This window comes from Leucopleurus acutus, assembly GCF_964270905.1.
Source record: "Leucopleurus acutus genome assembly, chromosome: 11".
NCBI classification, from domain to species: Eukaryota; Metazoa; Chordata; class Mammalia; order Artiodactyla; family Delphinidae; genus Leucopleurus; species Leucopleurus acutus.
The window spans coordinates 1,472,917-1,492,614 of NC_139152.1; the positions used below are offsets into that span (position 1 = coordinate 1,472,917).

General features: G+C 45.4%; 1 protein-coding gene across 1 annotated transcript in view; it reads right to left on the reverse strand.

Moving 5' to 3' along the window:
- CECR2 (CECR2 histone acetyl-lysine reader) overlaps positions 1-19,698 on the reverse strand; it is a gene marked incomplete at both ends in the record, with an annotated part of 166,599 nt that overhangs the window by 15,855 nt on the left and 131,046 nt on the right. The window contains 7 exon segments of the mRNA XM_082849508.1: positions 7,611-8,427; positions 8,555-8,683; positions 9,149-9,525; positions 10,166-10,292; positions 10,507-10,598; positions 10,685-10,722; positions 11,173-11,302. Coding sequence (XP_082705634.1) covers positions 7,611-8,427; positions 8,555-8,683; positions 9,149-9,525; positions 10,166-10,292; positions 10,507-10,598; positions 10,685-10,722; positions 11,173-11,302 — 1,710 coding nt within the window.

Genomic DNA, 19,698 nt, shown 5'->3' on the forward strand with positions numbered 1-19,698 from the left:
CCGGCATGAGGACACCAGGAATGCCGGAACCCGACGTCTGCCGTCAGGACACCCGCCCCAAGGGAGTAGGGACTAGGTTCTGTTCCCCACCACACACTCAGTCATTCACACAAAACGGGGCTCAATCAGTATTTGCTGAATGGATGAAAATACACGTCTTGTCTGGACATCTTGAAAACAGGATGCCGACAGTGTTAACACTCAAAAGGCACCTTCAGCATATTACAGAAATTTAATAAACAATCAAACTAAATTACTAGACTCAAATGCTTAATTACAAACTCAGAATTCTTTTCCTTGCTATTGTGTTTAGCCATAAACACGTCTTATTATTATGATCTCTGAGGTAGGGCAGAGTTGTTGCCCAGAGGTGGTCACAATACGACTCTGGTGAGAGCTTAAGGACAAGATCAAGAATTCATGACTTTTAAGATCAACTAGGATCACAGGCTCCTGATAAACTAATGCTGGCTTTAAAGATCAAAGGTACAAGCTATACAATGATAATGAAAATGTGCACTTTTCAACATTCAGTCAACATAAAACACGGCAACACCTCACACCACACACAAAAATAAACAAGTGGGACCTAATGAAACTTACAAACTTTTGTACAGCAAAGGAAACCATAAACAAAACGAAAAGACAACCTATGGACTGGGAGAAAATATTTGCAAATTATGCGACCAACAAGGGCTCAATTTCCAAATATACAAACAGCTCATACAACTCAACATAAAAACAAACCAATCAAAAAATGGGTACAAGACATAAATAGACATTTCTCCAAAGAAGACATACAGATGGTCAAGAGGCACCTGAAAAGATGCTCAACATCACTAATTATTAGAGAAATGCAAATCCAAACTACAAAGAGGTATCACCTCACACTGGTCCGAATGGCCATCATTGAAGAGGTCTACCAATAATAAATGCTGGACAGGATGTGGGGAAAAGAGAACCCTCCTACACTGCTGGTGGGAATGTAAATTGATGCAACCACTATGGAGAACGGTATGAAGGTTCCTTAAAAAACTAAAAATAAAGTTGACGTATGATCCTGCAATCCCACTCCTGGGCATATATCTGGAGACAACCATAATTCAAAAAGACACATGCACCCCAATGTTCGCTGCAGCACTATTTACAATAGCCAAGACACAGAAGCAACCTAAATGTCCATCGACAGATGAATGACTAAAGAAGATGCGGTATGTGTACACAATGGAATACTACTCGGCCGTAAAAAAGAATGAAATAATGCCATTTGCAGCAACATGGATGGACCTAGAGATTGTCACACTAAGTGAAGTCAGAGAAAGACAAATACCATATGATATCACTTACATGTGGAACCTATAATATGACACAAATAACGTTATCTATGAAACAGAGTCACAGACATAGAGAACAGATGTGGCTGCCAAGTGCGAGGGGAAGTGGGGGATAGATGGATTGGGAGTTTGGGATTAGCAGATGCAAATTATTACATACAGGACAGATGAACAACAAGGTCCTACTGTATAGCACAGAGAACTATATTCTATATCCTGTGATAAACCATCACGGGAAAGAATGTATTTATTTGTGTAACTGAATCACTGCTGTATAGCAGAAATTAATACAACACTGTAAATCAACTACACTTCATTAAGATAATAAAACGCAAACAAAACAAACAAAAATCCATGGCAACTAACAGACAGACTGCTCCAAGGTTTGGTCCTGGGACTTTTCCTCCAAAGCTGTGAATTCCAGACATGTCTGAAATCATTACTGGAAAATTTTGCTAAAGCTGGTATTCATGGAACGGGGCTTTCCTCCAAAGAAACACTAAATGGAAGTTTGAGTTCTAGGTCCACCCCCAACTTTACATGGAATCGTCATCATATTTTGCACAAGTCCAGGTGTCCCCCACTCTCTCACACGCAACACAGGCTAGATGTCTATCCCGGAAACAAGCATTGATCACACAGAGCAGTCCTGTCACCTTTCTCCTGCAGTTTTACGTTTACTTGCTTAAATGGCATTTCTGAGAAACCCCTTCAAGACTGGCTGCTCTCACTAACTACTCTTCATTCCCAGCAGCACAGATACGCACCCGAGGACAGCAGAATGGAGAGGACTGGACGTGAAGTAAAACACTGGAAATGTATTTCCCATGGGTAACTTTCAGCACAGCAATTTTTAAGTGGGGCTGGATAATGCAGGGGTTGAGGACACGAACGCTGGACCCGGTGCGTCTGGTTCAAACCCCAGGACCCACCCAACCACCCCTGTCCCCAGAACTAGATGAAGGCAAATAACCATCTTTGTGCCTTGGAATTTCTATCTATAAAAACGACGATGATAATAAAAGCTCCCTCAAAGGCTTGCTCTGAGAATTCAGAGGGTCAGTATGGGTAAAAGTCTCAAAAAGAGTGCCTGGTACAGTAAGCACTGCCCCTGTGCAGCGATGGTCATCACAAAAATCCTTCTGACCAGGACTGGCTCAACCCAGCGTAATTTAAGAAAAAGAGCCTGGAGGCCAGTCTACACTTTGTACAACAGTCTGTGTTGAAAGGTGAGTCATCTTGAGTTCAGTGTCCTGTGTGGAGCTTCAGCGCACGTCCTGAGCTGAAGTGTCGGCTCAGCCATTTCACGAGGAACTCTGGTCTGAAGGGCCGGTGGCAAGGCCTCTGCATGGGGCCCGCTATGAGCAAGTGAATCAGACTAATAAGCACAAAGGGAAAAAGGTGGATGGGCTAGGCGTGAAGTGAGGTGGCCAGATTTATGTCCTTTCCAGATGAAATGGGGATCCTCTCTAGCAACAGGAGGTGTGAAGAGAGAGGACCTTCAAGATGGCAGAGGAGTAAGACATGGAGCTCACCTTCCTCTCCACAAATATATCAAAAAATACATCTACATGTGGAACAACTTGTGCAGAATAACTACTGAATGCTGGCAGAAGACGTCAGACTTCCCAAAAGCCGTGTGGCCGACAGGGTCTTCGTGCTCTGGCCAGCTGTCAGGCCTGAGCCTCTGAGGTGGGAGAGCCAGGTTCCAGACACTGGACCACCAGACCTCCAGGCCCCAAGTAGCATCCACCAGCGAGAGCTCTCCCAGAGATCTCCGTGTCAACACTAAGACCCAGCTCCACTCAACGACCAGATAGCTCCAGTGCTGGACACACTACGCCAAACAACTAGCAAGACAGGAACACAACCCCACCCATTAGCAGAAAGGTTGCCTAAAATCATAATAAGGTCACAGACACCCCAAAACACACCACCGGATGCAGTCCTGCCCACCAGAAAACAAGATCCAGCCTCAACCACCAGAACACAGGATGGAAAAAGATATTCCACGCAGATGGAAATCAAAAGAAAGCTGGAGTAGCAATTCTCATATCACACACAAGAGACTTTAAAATAAAGACTATTAGAAGAGACAAAGAAGGACACTACAAAATGATGAAGGGATCGATCCAAGAAGATATAACAATTGTAAATTTTATGCACCCAACACAGAGCACCTCATTACATAAGGCAAATGCTAACAGCCATAAAAGGGGAAACTGACAGTAACACAATCATAGTAGGGGACTTTAACACCCCACTTTCACCAATGGACAGATCATCCAAAATGAAAATAAATAAGGAAACACAAGCTTTAAATGACACATTCAACAAGATGAACTTAATTGCTATTTATAGGACACTCCATCCAAAAACAACAGAATACACTTTCTTCTCAAGTGCTCATGGAACATTCTCCAGGGTAGATCATATCTTCGGACACAAATCAAGCCTCAGTAAGTTTAAGAAAACTGAAATCGTATCAAGCATCTTTTCCGACCACAACGCTATGAGACTAGATGTCAATTACAGGAAAGAGCCTGTAAGATATACAAACACAAACAAACGGAGGCTGAACAATGCGCTACTAGGTAACCAGGAGGCCACTGAGGAAATCAGAGAGAAGCAAAGGACACCCAGAAACACGGCTGCCCTGGTGGCAGTGGTCGGGAGTCGTCCTCCTGCCGATGCAGGGCACGCGGGTTCGTGCCCCGGTCCGGGAGGATCCCGCATGCCGCGGAGCGGCTGGGCCCGTGAGCCATGGCCGCTGAGCCTGCGCGTCTGGAGCCTGTGCTCCGCAGCGGGAGGGGCCGCAACAGTGAGAGGCCCGCGTACCGCAAAAAAAAAAAAAAAAAAAAAAAAAAAACCACAAACAAATGACAATGAAAACACGATGACCCAAAACCTATGGGATGCAGCAAAAGCAGTTCTAAGAGGGGAGCAATACAATCCTACCTCAAGAAACAAGAAAAATCTCAAATAAACAACCTAACCTTACACCTAAAGCAATTAGAGAAAAAAGAACAAAAAAAAATCCCCAAAGTTAGCAGAAGGAAAGAAATCATAAAAATCAGATCAGAAATAAATAAAAAAGAAATGAAGGAAACAATAGCAAAGATAAATACAACTAAAAGCTCATTTTTTGAGAAGATAAACAAAATTGATAAACCATTAGCCAGAGTCATCAAGAAAAAAAGAGAGAAGACTCAAATCAGTAGAATTAGAAATGAAAAAGGAGGAATAACAACTGTCACTGCAGAAATACAAAGGATCATGAGAGATTACTTCAAGTAACTATATGCCAATAAATTGGACAACCTGGAAGAATGGACAAATTCTTAGAAAAGCACAACCTTCCGAGACTGAACCAGGAAGAAACAGAAAACATAAACAGACCAATCACAAGCACTGAAATTGAAACTGTGATTAAAAATCTTCCATCAAAGAAAAGCCCAGAACCAGATGGCTTCACAGGTGAATTCTATCAAACATTCAGAGAAGAGCTAACACCTATCCTTAGCAAACTCTTCCTAAATATAGCAGATGGAGGAACACTCCCAAACTCATTCTACCAGGCCACCATCACCCTGATACCAAAACCAGACACACATGTCACAAAAAAAGAAAACTACAGGCGAGAATCTCTGATGAACATAGATGCAAAAGTCCTCAACAAAATACCAGCAAACAGAATCCAACAGCACATTAAAAGGATCATACACCATGATCAAGTGGGGTTTATCCCAGGAATGCAAGGATTCTTCAATATATGCAAATCAATCAGTGGGATACACCATCTTAACAAATTGAAGGATAAAAACCATATGATCAGAAAAAGATGCAGAAAAAGCTTTTGACAAAATTCAACACCCATTTACGATAAAAACTCTCCAGAAAGTAGGCATAGAGGGAACCTACCTCAACATAATAAAGGCCATATATGACACACTCACAGCCAACATCGTTCTCAATGGTGAAAAACTGAAACCATTTCCTCTTAAGATCAGGAACAAGACAAGGTTGTCCACTCTCACCATTACTGAACATAGTTTTGGAAGTTTTAGCCACAACAATCAGAGAAGAAAAAGAAATAAATGGAACCCAAATCGGAAAAGAAGTAAAACTGTCACTGTCTGCAGATGACATGATACTACATACAGATAGAGATCCTACAGATGCTACCAGAAAACTACTAGAGCTAATCAATGAATTTGGTAAAGCAGCAGGATACAAAATTAATGCACAGAAATCTCTTGCACTCCTATACACTAATGATGAAATATCTGACAGAGAAATTAAGGAAACACTTTCATTTATTACTGCAACAAAAAAGAATAAAATACCTAGGAATAAACCTACCTAAGGATCCAAAAGACCTTATAACAAAAATTACGGATGACACAAACAGATGGAGAGATATACCATGTTCTTGGATTGCAAGAATCAATATTGTGAAAATGACTATACTACCCAAAGCAATCTACAGATTCAATGCAATCCCTAGCAAACTACCAATGGCATTATTCACAGAACTAGAACAAAAAATTGCACAATTTGTATGGAAGCACAAAAGAGCCCGAACAGCGAAAGCAATCTTGTGAAAGAAAAACGGAGCTGGAGGAATCAGGCTCCTGGACTTCAGACTATACTACATAGCTACAGTAATCAAGACAGTATGGTACTGGCACAAAAACAGAAATATAGGTCAATGGAAAAGGACAGAAAGCCCAGAGATAAACCCACGCACATTTGGTCACCTTATCTTTGATAAAGGAGGCAAGAATATACAATGCTTAAAAGACAGCCTCTTCAATAAGTGGTGCTGGGAAAACTGGACAGCTACATGTGAAAGAATGAAATTAGAACACTCCCTAACACGGTACACAAAAATAAACTCAAAATAGATTAAAGACTTAAATGTAAGGCCAAACACTATAAAACTCTTAGAGGAAAACATAGGCAGAACACTCTGACATAAATCAGAGCAAGATCCTTTTTGACCCACCTCCTAGAGAAATGGAAATAAAAACAAAAATATACAAATGGGACCTAATAAAACTTAAAAGCTTTTGCACAGCAAAGGAAACCATAAACAAGACGAAAAGACAACCCTCAGAATAGGAGAAACTATTTACAAATGAAGCAATGGACAAAGGATTAATCTCCAAAATGTACAAGCAGCTCATGCAGCTCAATATCAAAAAAACAAACAACCCAACCCCAAAATGGGCAGAAGACCTACACAGACATTTCTCCAAAGAAGATATACAGATTGCCAACAAACACATGAAAGGTGCTCAACATCACTAATCACTTGAGAAATACACATCAAAACTACAATGAGGTATCACCTCACACCGGTCAGAATGACCATCATCAAAAAAATCTACAAACAATAAATGCTGGAGAGGTTGTGATGAAAAGGGAACCCTCCTGCACTGTTGGTGGGAATGTAAACTGATACAGCCACTAGGGAGAAGAGTAGGGAGGTTTCTTAAAAAACTAAAAACAGAACTACCATACGACCCAGCAATCCCACTACCGGGCATATACCCTGAAAAAACCATAATTCAAAAAGAGTCATGTACCATAATGTTCACTGCAGCACTGTTTACAATAGCCAGGACATGGAAGCAACCTAAGCGCCCATCGACAGATGAATGGGTAAAGAAGATGTGGCACGTATATACAGTGGAATGTTACTCAGCCAAAAAAAGAAACGAAATTGAGTTATTTGTAGTAAAGTGGACGGACCTAGAGTCTGTCCTACAGAGTGAAGTAAGTCAGAAAGAGAAAAACAAATACTGTGTGCTAACACATATATATGGAATCTTAAAAAAAAAAAAAAGGTTCTGAAGAACGTAGGGGCAGGACAGGAACAAAGACGCAGACGTAGAGAATGGACTTGAGGACACGGGGAGGGGGATGGGGAAGCTGGGACGAAGTGAGAGAGTGGCATGGACATATACACACTACCAAATGTAAAACAGCTAGCTAGTGGGAAGCAGCCGCATAGCACAGGGAGATCAGCTCGGTGCTTTGTGACCCCCTAAAGGGGTGGGATAGGGAGGGTGGGAGGGAGATGCAAGAGGGAGGGGATATGGGGACATATGTATATGTATAGCTGGTTCACTTTGTTATACAGCAGAAACTAACACACCATTGTAAAGCAATTATACTCCAATAAAGATGTTAAAAAAAAAAAAAAAAGGTGAGTGCTTAATTAACAGCTTAGAGAGCCAAAGGGCAGATGAAGGTGAGCCTGAGAATTACCTCGGCCGTTCTCAGGCTCCAGTGTTTCCCTGCTGTCCTGTGTCCGCCCAGGGTCCCCCGAGGCAGGCTTGGGGGCCGCCACGCCCACTGGGGGGAAAGGGCCAGGCGCAGGGGGCGGCACGGGTTGGCGGGGGCGGTAAGGCATGCCTGCCGGGCACCCCCGCGAGGAGAGCTGCTGCATGGCGAGCATCTCTGGGCTGTCCAGCATGGAGTCCCCGCCCTGCATTCCCCGCAGGGCCTGGGCCGGTGCTCCAAAGAGAGAACCTTGCGTTGGTGCTGGAGGGGGCTGGAACCGATGTCCACCAGGTTTACAGGGTGGTCGCATGTACCCCGAAGAAGGAACTCCGTGAGGTAGGAAGCCTGATTGTTCTGGCCACTGGTTTGGGGGGAGGGGTGCTCTCATCACTCGGGAATCTATCATATGACCCAGAGTGCGAGGCTGGTGAGAGGGTCCTGGCACCATGGGGGGCTTCTCATCTGGCCCCAAGGGTCCTGGATTTGTAGCACCGTGATTCCCATTCCAGACTGCAGAGTGTACTCGACTCAGGTACTTGTAGGATCGGTACATGTGGCTGGGAGGGATTTCTGAACTCTCAGGAAAGGCTGGGGGTCGGGCCGGAGCCCCACCGTGCCTGGGAGGGATAAAGCCTGGCTGGAAATGAGCTGGAGGATACATAGTCCCCTCCTGGCTGGGGCTGCTCATCTGCCCGAGCAGCGAGGGTCCAGGACGCGATCCCATGTCAGCGAGGGGCGCTAGGCCCCCACACACCGGCTTCTCGTCGGGGGGGCCTCGGTGATGGTTAATTCCAGCTGGAGGCTGGCAACAAGAAAAGAGATGTGCTTACCACAAGGTAATGGGAAATTACAAGTCCAATTTAACCTGGGGAGAGACTGTATTTCTGAAACGCACCTTTGTACCTGTGCATGCTGAGCCGTTTGCTTACCTGCACTGCTAAAGGCTGGGGATGCTGTCCAGGCCCGCCGGGGTGCGGCTCCGGGGCTCCAGAGGAGACACGGATGGTGGCAGGATCCGACCCTCGGAGAGGACAAAACGTTCCCTGTCCTGCTGGCCTCTGGAGGGCACGGAGCAAAGGCAAGAAGAAGAAGAGAAGAGGCACACCCTTCGCATCCGGAAGACGAATGTCCTGCTAGAGGACAAGGCCGCCACCTGCTCCGTGCGCACACTCACCACAGGAGGGCCCAGAGCAGGGGCTTCCCGTCCTTGTCTCTCCCCAGAGCCGCCTCCGCCAGTGTTCTCCCCAACTGCTCCCCTCGTGAAGGGTTCACTTACATACTGTATGTACCTCTGTGCCTTGAACTTAAAAGGGGTTAATAATGCCCGTGCTGAGAATGTGTGGTTCAAATGATTTCGAAAAAGAAGGATTTAAAATAAAGGAAGGATAGAGGAAGGGCAGACAGGGAGAAGAGACCACCCATAAGCAGGACACCATGTTGGGAGAGGATCTACTGAGAAGGCTTCACGCCCCGCCCCAGCCCTCAACCAGGGGAACCCACGATGGGACAAAGCTGCTCCTCACCAGCTGGCTTGCGAGGGGCGCCTGGCTGGGTCCACCGTAATGCAGGGGTCCAGGGAGGCTGCGGCTGCTCGGGGTGCCCACCTCGCCAGGGGGCTGCGCAGAGCCGCGGCTCTCACCGGCCGCAGAGGATGCAGCGCGGCGCCCAGGGGGCAGCGACTTCCCCCCGTTCTCCGCAGGCTGCTGCTTCCGGCCAGGCGCCTCCGAGTCCCGGGAGCGGGTGCACACGTGGCTGCGTGCAGCCCGACCACGCCTCTTCTCCCGCTTCTCCTCCTCTCTGACCCAGAATTCTTCGTCCGTGTCCCCATCCTCACCAGGAAAATGCTTCAGCATCGCGCGGTGGAAGCACCTCTCCAGGTTGTCCGACATCTTGGTGTACTCTGCGGGGGACCGAGGCCTGAGCCCCGCTGGGCAGGCCCCCAGACCTCCGCCCACAAACATGCAACGGGGCAGCCCCGGGCTCGACTGCGCGGCTGCCTGGGCTGCAGCGCTTCCTATGTTGTAGGGCTACGGACACGAGACCAGAACAAGAAACCAGGACACGGTTTTCTGGCCTCCAGCCTGTGTGGCTGGGACAGTGAGCCCAGTACCCCAAACCGGTAAAAATTGAATTCTTTAATGCCAAACCGCAGAAACATTAAGTACAATCACTGAATCCGTCTTGTAAAAAAATGAAGGCATCGTGAGCTCCAGTTTCAGCACCTGGCGCGACACGGGCTGTGTCATCAGAGGTCTGCTGTGTGATGCAAAGGTGGCTGACGGTGGGGGCCGAGGACAAATAGACCCAGGCAGGCCTGGGGGAAGACGAGGACCCGGGCCGCCAGCCACCGCTGCCCCTCTGGCCAGGTGGGGCGGGACAGGGCCCGGCACGCCCATCCCACAGCGTTAACACACATTCTCCTGATGGTCCCCAAGGAAGGTCTGAATCTCTGGAAGGTGTGTTTCTAAACGAGGGGGCGTGTTGCTCTTGGTCCTACTGGTGTGCCAGTGTGCATCCACAGCCACCCCTCTTGTACTTACCGCTACTTTCCCCGTTATATTTTCGACAGTTCCTGAACATAGTCTTCATGTCATTCACAAACTCCTCCTTGGAACAGTATAAACCTCCATTCAGTTTCTTCTCCATGCTTGAAATATCCATGGGGACCTACAACAGGACACGTTAATTATCACAGGCTGGAGAACACAGCATCCTGCAGGTCCTGCGAGGCGGAGCGATCACAGCATTAGGAGCTGCTCAAAAGCCTGGGGTGCACCCAGCAACCCCGACCCTTGAGGGGCAGCAGGTGAACGTACACACAACAACACAGACCACTAAAGATGCACACACCACAGTCGCGCACAGCTAAGGCCACCTCTACCTTGATAATCTGGTAATAGTTAGGGGCATACGATTCATCCACTGGTTCCAAAAAGGGCCAGGAATCCTTGTGAGCCTTCACCACGTCCAGAACTGAGGGCCAAAGAGGAGAGCTGGGTTAACACACCGACGTGGGAACACGCTTAGGCAGAACACGGGAGCTGAGTGTGGGAACTGACCTTTGTACATGGCAGTGAAATCGTCGTCCAGCTCAAAGCTGTAAATCAGAAAAGAAGAGATTAGCGGTAGCTGAGACCACCTTCTCTCCTCGGAGCTCTTGCTCCAACCTCACACACAGCTCACTTGCGCCCAGGTTTGGAACAGTCCCAGTACACCTTTGTTAAGGAAAGTCTGTAACACTGAGAACGCCCCTGACAATGCGACGAGGATGAGGGCCAGCATACGTCAGCCGAACAGGACCACCACCTTTTCCATCTACAAAATGATGGTTGCGTGAAACTCATTTATGATTCTGTAACGTTCGTGATTTAATAGCACACTCTTTGCCAGGTTTTACTCTACTCTAGTAAGTACTTCTGTGATCTAAAGAATAATAACCCAGCAAGTCAGACAGCAGCGGAAGGAGCTCACGAGCACTGGCCACGACCCCCACAGAGGGCTGTTCTAAGGACACGACGAGGCAGGCTTGGGGCCACTCAACACTCACGGGTCTCTCGTCCTCTTCTCTTCCCGCGGAGGGGAGGGAGGGTCCAAGTGGGACAACTCGGGCGGGAGCGCCTTGCCCTGAGCCAGCAGCCAGGCCCTCTCTTCCCTGAGCTTCCTTCTCTTGGCGCGATCTGCGTGAACACAAAGCACAGGTGCGTCGGGCTCCAGAGGGGCAGACGTCTGTTCTGAGAGGAGGAAACAGATCACCAAACGCTGACTTCTGCTCCCTTTGAGTCCTCTCTTTGCTAATTCGGATGGTGCTAGAGATGCAATGCTTTGTGGACCCACTTCCTCTTAGTCCTACCAAGTTCAGGTCGGGGGGTGAGGGAGGAAGGCGGCCCCGGACGGGGACGGGGAAGACCAAGAGAGAAGGAAAGCAGAATTACAGGGACAGGGAAAAGCAGAGCACTGACTGAGGGTCACCCTCTCTGACAACCCCAAGGCCTTCCTAACTTTCCAGCAAGAAGACAACATCCCCTTTTTAGGACCAGACCTCAATCCAAACACACCCAGGACGGTACAAGCCCATCGCAGCTCTCACACCAGCTATCCTTGCCAGTGCAGGAGGAGGGCTCCTGCGAGCGAGGGAAGAAGCCAGCTGGATGGGCCAGGAGCTAGAAGAGGGAGGGCATTTTCTGGCTCCCAGCTGTGGCCACAAGAAACATACTTGACACTGCACTGCTGGCTTGCCTGGCCCTCGTGCCAGCAGGGCAGAAGAGAGGCAAGGAATGCAGAACACTATCAGAAGGCAAGACCCAACGACGGAGAGAGAGGCCCGGGAAGGTGCCCGGTGGGAGCACGACACAGCCCTAAACGTGCAGACAGCGTGCTCTCACCAAGCTCCCTCTGCTCCTACTTCATGCTCATTTATAAATAAACTTTTAAGTGTAAGAGAATCTGTATCTGCTTTAATTAATCAGAGGCACTTTGCTATGAACGACGTTCAAAACTGTTTTTTAACAAAGAGAATGATTTCAAGCTTAAAGAAAAGTATAACCAAATTAACGAATATCCACGTACCAAGCTGTCAAACTTCAACATTAGGACTCTGATTCTTTGCATCGTAAGAACCACCCTTTCGAGAGAGGCGCCTTCCCGAGCACGGGTGAGTCCCCCAGGGTCCAGGGCAGCAGGGATCTGCCAGGTGCACTGCGGAGCCTTTACAGGCTCACAGCTACTCCTTCACAAGTGACGCAAGCGAGCTTCCTCACTCTCACATCGAGGGGGACATTTTTAGCATTTTTTCTATCCTGATACATATGACGTGGAACTCTGATGTTTCTGTTTGCCTTTTCCTGATTGGAACGACACAACGTATTTTCATGTTTATTATCCTCTTCTGTGAATACCCTGCTTATATACTTTGCCTTTTTTCCCTGTGGGTTGTTGGATTTCTAAATGATTTGGAGAAGTGCTTTTAAATAACGTGGATAAGAAGTCTTTATTAAAACTATCTTCTTCCATACCTGATTTGTCTTTTCACTTTGTTTAAGGTGTTTTAGTCATTTGTAAATTTTAAACAATTAATGTCATCGAGTATATCAATCTCCTTCCCCCGTAGTTTGTGCTTTTGTTACTTAAATTCTTTCTGTCCCAGCATCTTAAAGACCCTCACCTATGTTTTCTTCAAAAAGCTTTTGGGGGCTTCCCCGGTGGCGCAGTGGCTGAGAGTCCGCCTGCCGATGCAGGGGACACGGGTTCGTGACCCGGTCCAGGAGGATCCCACATGCCGCGGAGCGGCTGGGCCCGTGAGCCATGGCCGCTGAGCCTGCGCGTCCGCAGCCTCTGCTCCACAGCGGGAGAGGCCACAACAGTGAGAGGCCCACGTACGGCAAAAAAAAGAAAGCTTTTGGCCTTTAGCCCATCAGGCGGCAATGGTGCTGGCAGCGCCTGGTGAGGAACCAGGTCTGTTTCTAGCTGTTCACTGCCAGGTCTCACTACCCATCTCCAAGCCAGTAACACTCTCCCACATTCACGGCAGCTTTTATTCTGTTATCTGGTAGAATGAGTGTCCTGAACATATCGATTTTTAAAATTATCTTGGCTATACTTGGCCCTCTGCTCTTCTGTACGAATTTCAGGAACATAAAATGATTTATTTAATATTTAACATCAAATACTGAGTCAAGGTCAAACTTACCCACTTGTTCAATAATTTTAAGTTGGTTTGTTCAAATCAAATCCAAAAAGGTCCAGACAGTGCATTTGGTTGGTATGTCTCTTAAATTTAGTGGAATGTGTAACAGTGTCCTCTTCCAATTTATCTGGTGGAGAAATTGGGTCATTTTGTCTTGGTAGAATTTCCCACGTTCCGGATTTAGCAAGTGGCATTCTCATCACAGTGTTAATGTGCCCTGTGGTAGTTCTATTGAGGGCCTTTGACCAGACAAACGGTGTGTTTCTTGGCAATGTTATTACATATGATGCTTGTACTTCCTTTTTCATCACCTCAGCAGACACAATATGTGGTTACCTTTTCTTCTGTGGTGTTAAATTCCATTAGTGTTTACCTGATCCTTCCATTATAAAGTTCCTATACTTAAAGATCAAACACAGTTCCAAGACAGACGTAAACTGTAGAGAAAATTATTTGTGTGATTGTTTTCTCAATAATTCCAAGGCATATACCTAGTACTACGTGTAAATATATATGGGACAGAAGTTAACTCAACACATGTAAGTGGATGCTTTAGGGCCGAGCAAAAACTATAGCACGCAGGGCAGGTAGCAAACTACTTTTGTTACACACACACACACACACACACAGAGAGTTTTATAGAAGCACAGCCCTGCATGGCCGCCAGGGCCCTTCACAGAAAGTTAGCTGACCCCTACTGCAGGGCATTAGGACTCAGCAGTCTCCTGGAAGCTTGGTTGAGGAAAGCTTTGTCTAGATCCACCGTTTCGTTACTTGTTACTCTAATTCTAGTATTTCTGCTAAATTTATTGACCGAATTCTTCTTTTCTCATCAATTATTTTCATATTCAAAATAAAACATAAAGAGGAAACAAAATGCTTCATCCTTCGATTTTTACCAGTTACTGTTTAAAACTTTTATTCCATTCATTTAAACTAAACAGACAGACCAACATAACCCAGTTCTCTCACTTCCCCACCAACACTCTGCCTCCTGTGACCAACGATCTGTTCTATCTAATGAGCTTTTTTCTTTAGAGATTCCACATATAAAACGGCTCATCCTGTGCTTGTCTGACTTATTTCACTTAGCATAATGCCCTCTAGGCCCACTCATGTTGTGGCAGATGGCAGGATTTCACGCTTTTTTTTTAATGGCTAAACATTACTCCATTGCGTGTGCACCAACTCTTCTTTATCCATCTAGTGATGGGCACTTAGGTGGCTTCCGTATCTTGACTATTATACATCTTGCTATGAACATGGGTGTACATGTATCTTTTACTATAATTAGTTTTGTTTTCTTCAGATAAATACCCAGAAATGGAATTCCTGGATCATATGGTAGTTCTATTTTTCGTTTTTTGAGAAATCTCCATAGTGGCTGCACCAACTTACATTCCCACCAACAGTGCACGAGGTTTTGCTCTAATCCACATCCTCGCCAACACTGGTTATCGCTTGTCTTTTTGATACTAGCCATTCTGACAGGTATGGGGTGGTATCTCATTGTGGTTTTGACTTGACGTTGAGCATCTTTTCTATGTCTTCTTGGGGAAAATGCCTATTCGGGTCCTCCTTTTTTTTTTTTTAAATAAATTTGTTTATTTATTGGTTGCGTTGGGTCTTCGTTGCTGCACACGGGCTTTCTCTAGTTGTGGTGAGCAGGGGCTACTCTTCGTTGCAGTGCGCGAGCTTCTCATTGCCGTGGTTTCTCTTGCTGCAGAGCACGGGCTCTAGGCACATGGGCTTCAGTAGTTGTGGCACGTGGGCTCAGTAGTTGTGGCTCATGGGCTCTAGAACACAGGCTCAATAGTTGTGGCGCACGGGCTTACTTGCTCCGCAGCACGTGGGATCTTCCTGGACCAGGGATCAAACTCATGTCCCCTGCGTTGGCAGGTGGATTCGTAACCGCTGCGCCACAAGGGAAGTCCCAAGGTCCTCCATTTTTTAATTGGATTGTTTGGGGTTTGGTGGTTTTCTTTGTTTTTTGGGGGGTTTTTTGCTATTGACTTGTATAAGTTCTTTACCTGCTTGGGGTATTAAGACTTTATCAGGTATATGATTTGCAAATATCTTCCCCCAATCAGTAGGTTGTCTTTTCATTTTGTGTATGGTTTCCTTTGCTGTGCAGAAGCTATTTCGTTTGCTGTAGGCCCACTTGTTTATTTCTGTTTTTGTGGCTTTTGCCTTTGTAGTAAGATCCAAAAAACCATCGCCAAGACAGATGTCAAGAAGCTTACTGCCTATGTTTTCTTCCAGGAGTTTTATGGTTTCAGGTGTTACATTCAAGTCTGTATGTCATTTTGAGTTAATTCTTGTGTGTGGGGTGAAGCAGTGGTCCAGTTTTTTTTTTTTTTTTTTTTTTTTTGGCTGTACCAGGTCTTAGTTGAAGCCAGTGGGCTCCTTAGTTGTGGCACGTGAACTCTTAGTTGCAGCATGCATGTGGGATCTAGAGTTCCCTGACCAGGGAGGGATCGATCCTGTGTTCACTGTGTTGGAAGGCAGATTCTTAACCACTGCACCACCAGGGAAGCCCCGGTGGTCCAGTTTTTCCAAAACCATTTATTGAAGAGACTGTCATTTCTGCATTGTATATTCCTGGACTGGTCCTAGACTTTTGTTTGTAGGAAGGTTTTCTTGATGACCAATTCAATCTCCTTACTAGTAATTAATCTGTTATGGTTTTCTATTTCATCATGATTCAGTCTTGGTAAGTTGTATGTTTCTAGAAATTTATCCATTTCTTCTAGGTTGTCCAGTTTGTTGGCAATGTTAACTGTTCTCAGTAGTCTCTTACGATCCTTTGTATCTCTCTGGCACCAGCTGTGATATCTAGTGTTCACTTCTGATTTTATTTATTGGAGTCCTCTTTTTTCTTGTGAGTCTAGCTAAAGGTCTGTCAGTTTTGTTCATCTTTTCAAAGAATCACCTCTTGGTTTCATTGATCTTTTCTATTCTTTTTAGTTTCCGTTTCATTTATTTTTGCTATGATCTTTATTTCCTTCCTTCTAACTGTGGGATTTTTATGTTCTTCTTTAGCTGGTTCCTTGAGGTGTAAAGTTGGTTTGTGTATTTGAGACTTTACTTTTTTCTTGAGGTAGGCATTTATCAAAACTTTCTTCTTAGAACTGCTTTTGCCGCATCCCATAATTTTTGGTATCTTACATTTTCATTTTTGTCTTAAGCTATTTTGATTCTCTTTTGGATATTCTTTTACCCATTGGTTGTTCAGGAGCACATTGTTTAATCTCCCCATGTTTGTGAATTTTCCAGTTTTCTTCGTGTTATTAATTTCTAGTTTCATACCAGTGTGAATGGAAAATATTTCCATCCTATTAAATTTATTAAGATTTTTTGGTGGCCTAATGTTTCATCTATCTTGGAAACGTTCCATGTGCACTTGAAAAGAATGTGGATTCTGTTGCTTCGAGATGGAATGTTCTGCAAATATCTGTTAAGTCCATGTCTATCTGGTCTAACATATAATTTAAGGTTTGTGTTTCCTTATTGATTTTCTGTCTAGATAATCTGTCCATTGATGTCAGTGGGGTATTAAAGTCCCCCACTATTATTGTTTTGCTGTCTATCTCTCCCTACAAGTCTGTTAATATTTGCTTTATATATTTACATACTCTTCTGCTGGGTGTATAAATACTGACAAATGTTATATCTTCTTGAAGACTGACCCCTTTTTCATTATATATAGCTCCTCTCTATCTCTTACTACAGTCTTCATTTTGAAGTTTATTCTGTCTTATATATGGACAGCTACTCCAGATTTTCTTGTGGTTTCCATCTGCATGGGTATCTTTTTCCATCCCTTCACTTTAGTCTGTGTGTGTCCTTACATCTAAAGTGAGTTTCTTGTAGGCAGAATATAAATGGATCTTGTTTTTTCTTTATCCATTCAGCCACTCTGTGTCTTTTGACAGGAGAATTCAGCCCATTTACATTTAAAGTAACTATCAGTAGGTATGTACTTATCGCCATTCTGCTAACTGCTTTGTGGCTGCTTTTGTAGTTTGTTTCTTTCTTCTCTTGCTCCCTTCCTTTGTGGTTTGATAACTATTTTTAGTGATATGCTTATAATTCATTTCTCTTTATCGTGTATTTACTGTAGGTTTTTGCGTTGTGGTTACCATGAGGCTTACATATAATAACTTACATCTACAACAGTCTATTTTAAGTTGTAACAACTTAAATTCAACCCCATTCTAAGCTCATCATTTTTACTCCCCACTCACATGTTTTATACTTTTGATGTCATGTTTCACATCTTTTTATCTTGTTTATCCTTTAATTATTATAATCATAGTTATTGTTACTACTTTTGTCATTTAACCTTCATACTAGCTTTATAGGCAATTAATCCACCACCTTTATTATGTATTTACTTTTCCAGTGAGATTTATCCTTTCATGTGTCCCTGTTACTAATAAGTGCCCTTTCTTTTTAATTTAACAAAGTTCCTTCAACATTTCTTACAAGTGGTGATGAACTCCTACACTTTTGCTTAAATGCAAAGCTCTTAATGTCTCTAATCTGAACGATGTCTTTACCAGGGAGAGAATTCTTGGTTATAAGTTTTTCCTTCAGAACTTTGACTATATCATGCCTGCAAAAGTTTTGCTGAAAAATCTGCTCACGTTCTTATGGGGAGAGGGTGAGGTTTCCTTTGTATGTGACCAGTTGTTTTTCTCTCCTTGTCTTTAACTTTGGACAACTGAGCTATAATGTGCCTTGGTGTGGGACTCTTTGAGTTCTTGGATGTCTGTTTCCTTCCCAAAGGTCAGGAAGTTTTCAACCATCGAGTCTCCGCCATTTTGGTTATTGTATCTCAGTCATTTTGGTTATTGTATTCTTCAGCTGAGACTTCTCTTTGGCACTTTCAAATATTTTCCTTCTCTGTTGAAGTTCTCACGTGTTCATGCATTCTTTTCCCCAGTTTGGTGAGCATCTTTATAACCATTACTTTAGCTCTTTATCAAGTAAATTAGTTCTGTCTCATTAAGGCTTTTTTCTGAGGTTGTAATCTGTTCTTTCATTTGGAACATATTCCTCTGTTTCTTTTTGCGGTACGCGGGCCTCTCACTGCTGTGGCCTCTCCCGTTGCAGAGCACAGGCTCCGGACGCGCAGGCTCAGCGGCCATGGCTCACGGGCCCAGCCGCTCCGCGGCATGTGGGATCTTCCCGGACCAGGGCACGAACCCGTGTCCCCTGCATCGGCAGGCGGACTCTCAACCACTGTGCCACCAGGGAAGCCCCCTCTGTTTCTTCATTTTGCTGGACTCTGTTGACTTCTGTGCAGAAAAGGAAACAACCGCCTCTCCCAGTCCTGAAGGCGGGGCCTCATGTGGGAGATGAGCCTTTTTGTTCAGCTCTTCCCAGCTCTTGGTCGTCTCTCAAATCGCTGTGCTTGTCCAGGCAGCCTGATGTATTTCAGTGGCTCCCAGCAGTTGAGGGTGTGCCAAGACCTGTCGTGTCCCAAAGGGGAGGGTCTCAGAACCCAGATTCAGACTGACTGGACACTTTCCTCTAAAGTTCACAAACATACAGGGCTGTGAGCAACTGCAAGCCTGAGTCCCACTGGCCACCAGTCAGGGACCTGCAGTGACCCCTGAGTGGCAGTCACAGACAAGTGTATAAACTCTCTTCCGGGGGCCCACCTCAGGGAAAGTGGGAGACAGCAGGCACTCACAGCCTCCAACCTATGAGAGCAGCTCTGCACACCCAACCTAAGCCTGTCCCTCAGGCTGAAGCTCCAGGACAAGCAGGGTGGCCTCCATCACGTGACAGCATGGAGTGTGCCAGCCTGTCCCAAACTGGCCCTCCGCTCACCAGAGTCCTGTGGGACCCAGGAATACAAGCCCCTCTGGCCACCAGAGCCAGGCGTTCAAGGTGTGAACCATGGGTGTCAGATGCATGTAAAGCCTCCCTCCAAGAAATCTGGGCTCTGGAGGGCCCGCCCTCTGACATCTCTGGAAAGGATTCGGGGGCCCCTAGATGCAGGCTTAATTACAAACCTACCCCTCAGGCCGCAGCCATGGTGATCAGCTAATAAGTCTCCACCAGAAAGACCGAGCTCCTGGTCTATAGTCTTTTGCTGTGCCCTGGGGGTGAAGAATCTGCTGTATAAAATAAATAAAATTTAAAAAAAAAAACAAAAAGGGAACCCTTCTGATGTTTCCATATTAAGTAGAATGTTTGCTTACATTTAAGAAAATAGATATTGGTTTAAGGAAGTTCCCAGAGGAAACCAGAAAAGAAGGAACACAGGAACCACCAGAAGCTAGAAGAAGCACAGGAGAGTATGACCCCAGAGCCTCACCAACACCCAGATTTCAGACTTCCAGCCGCTAGAGCTGTGAGACACTTACTTTCTGCTGT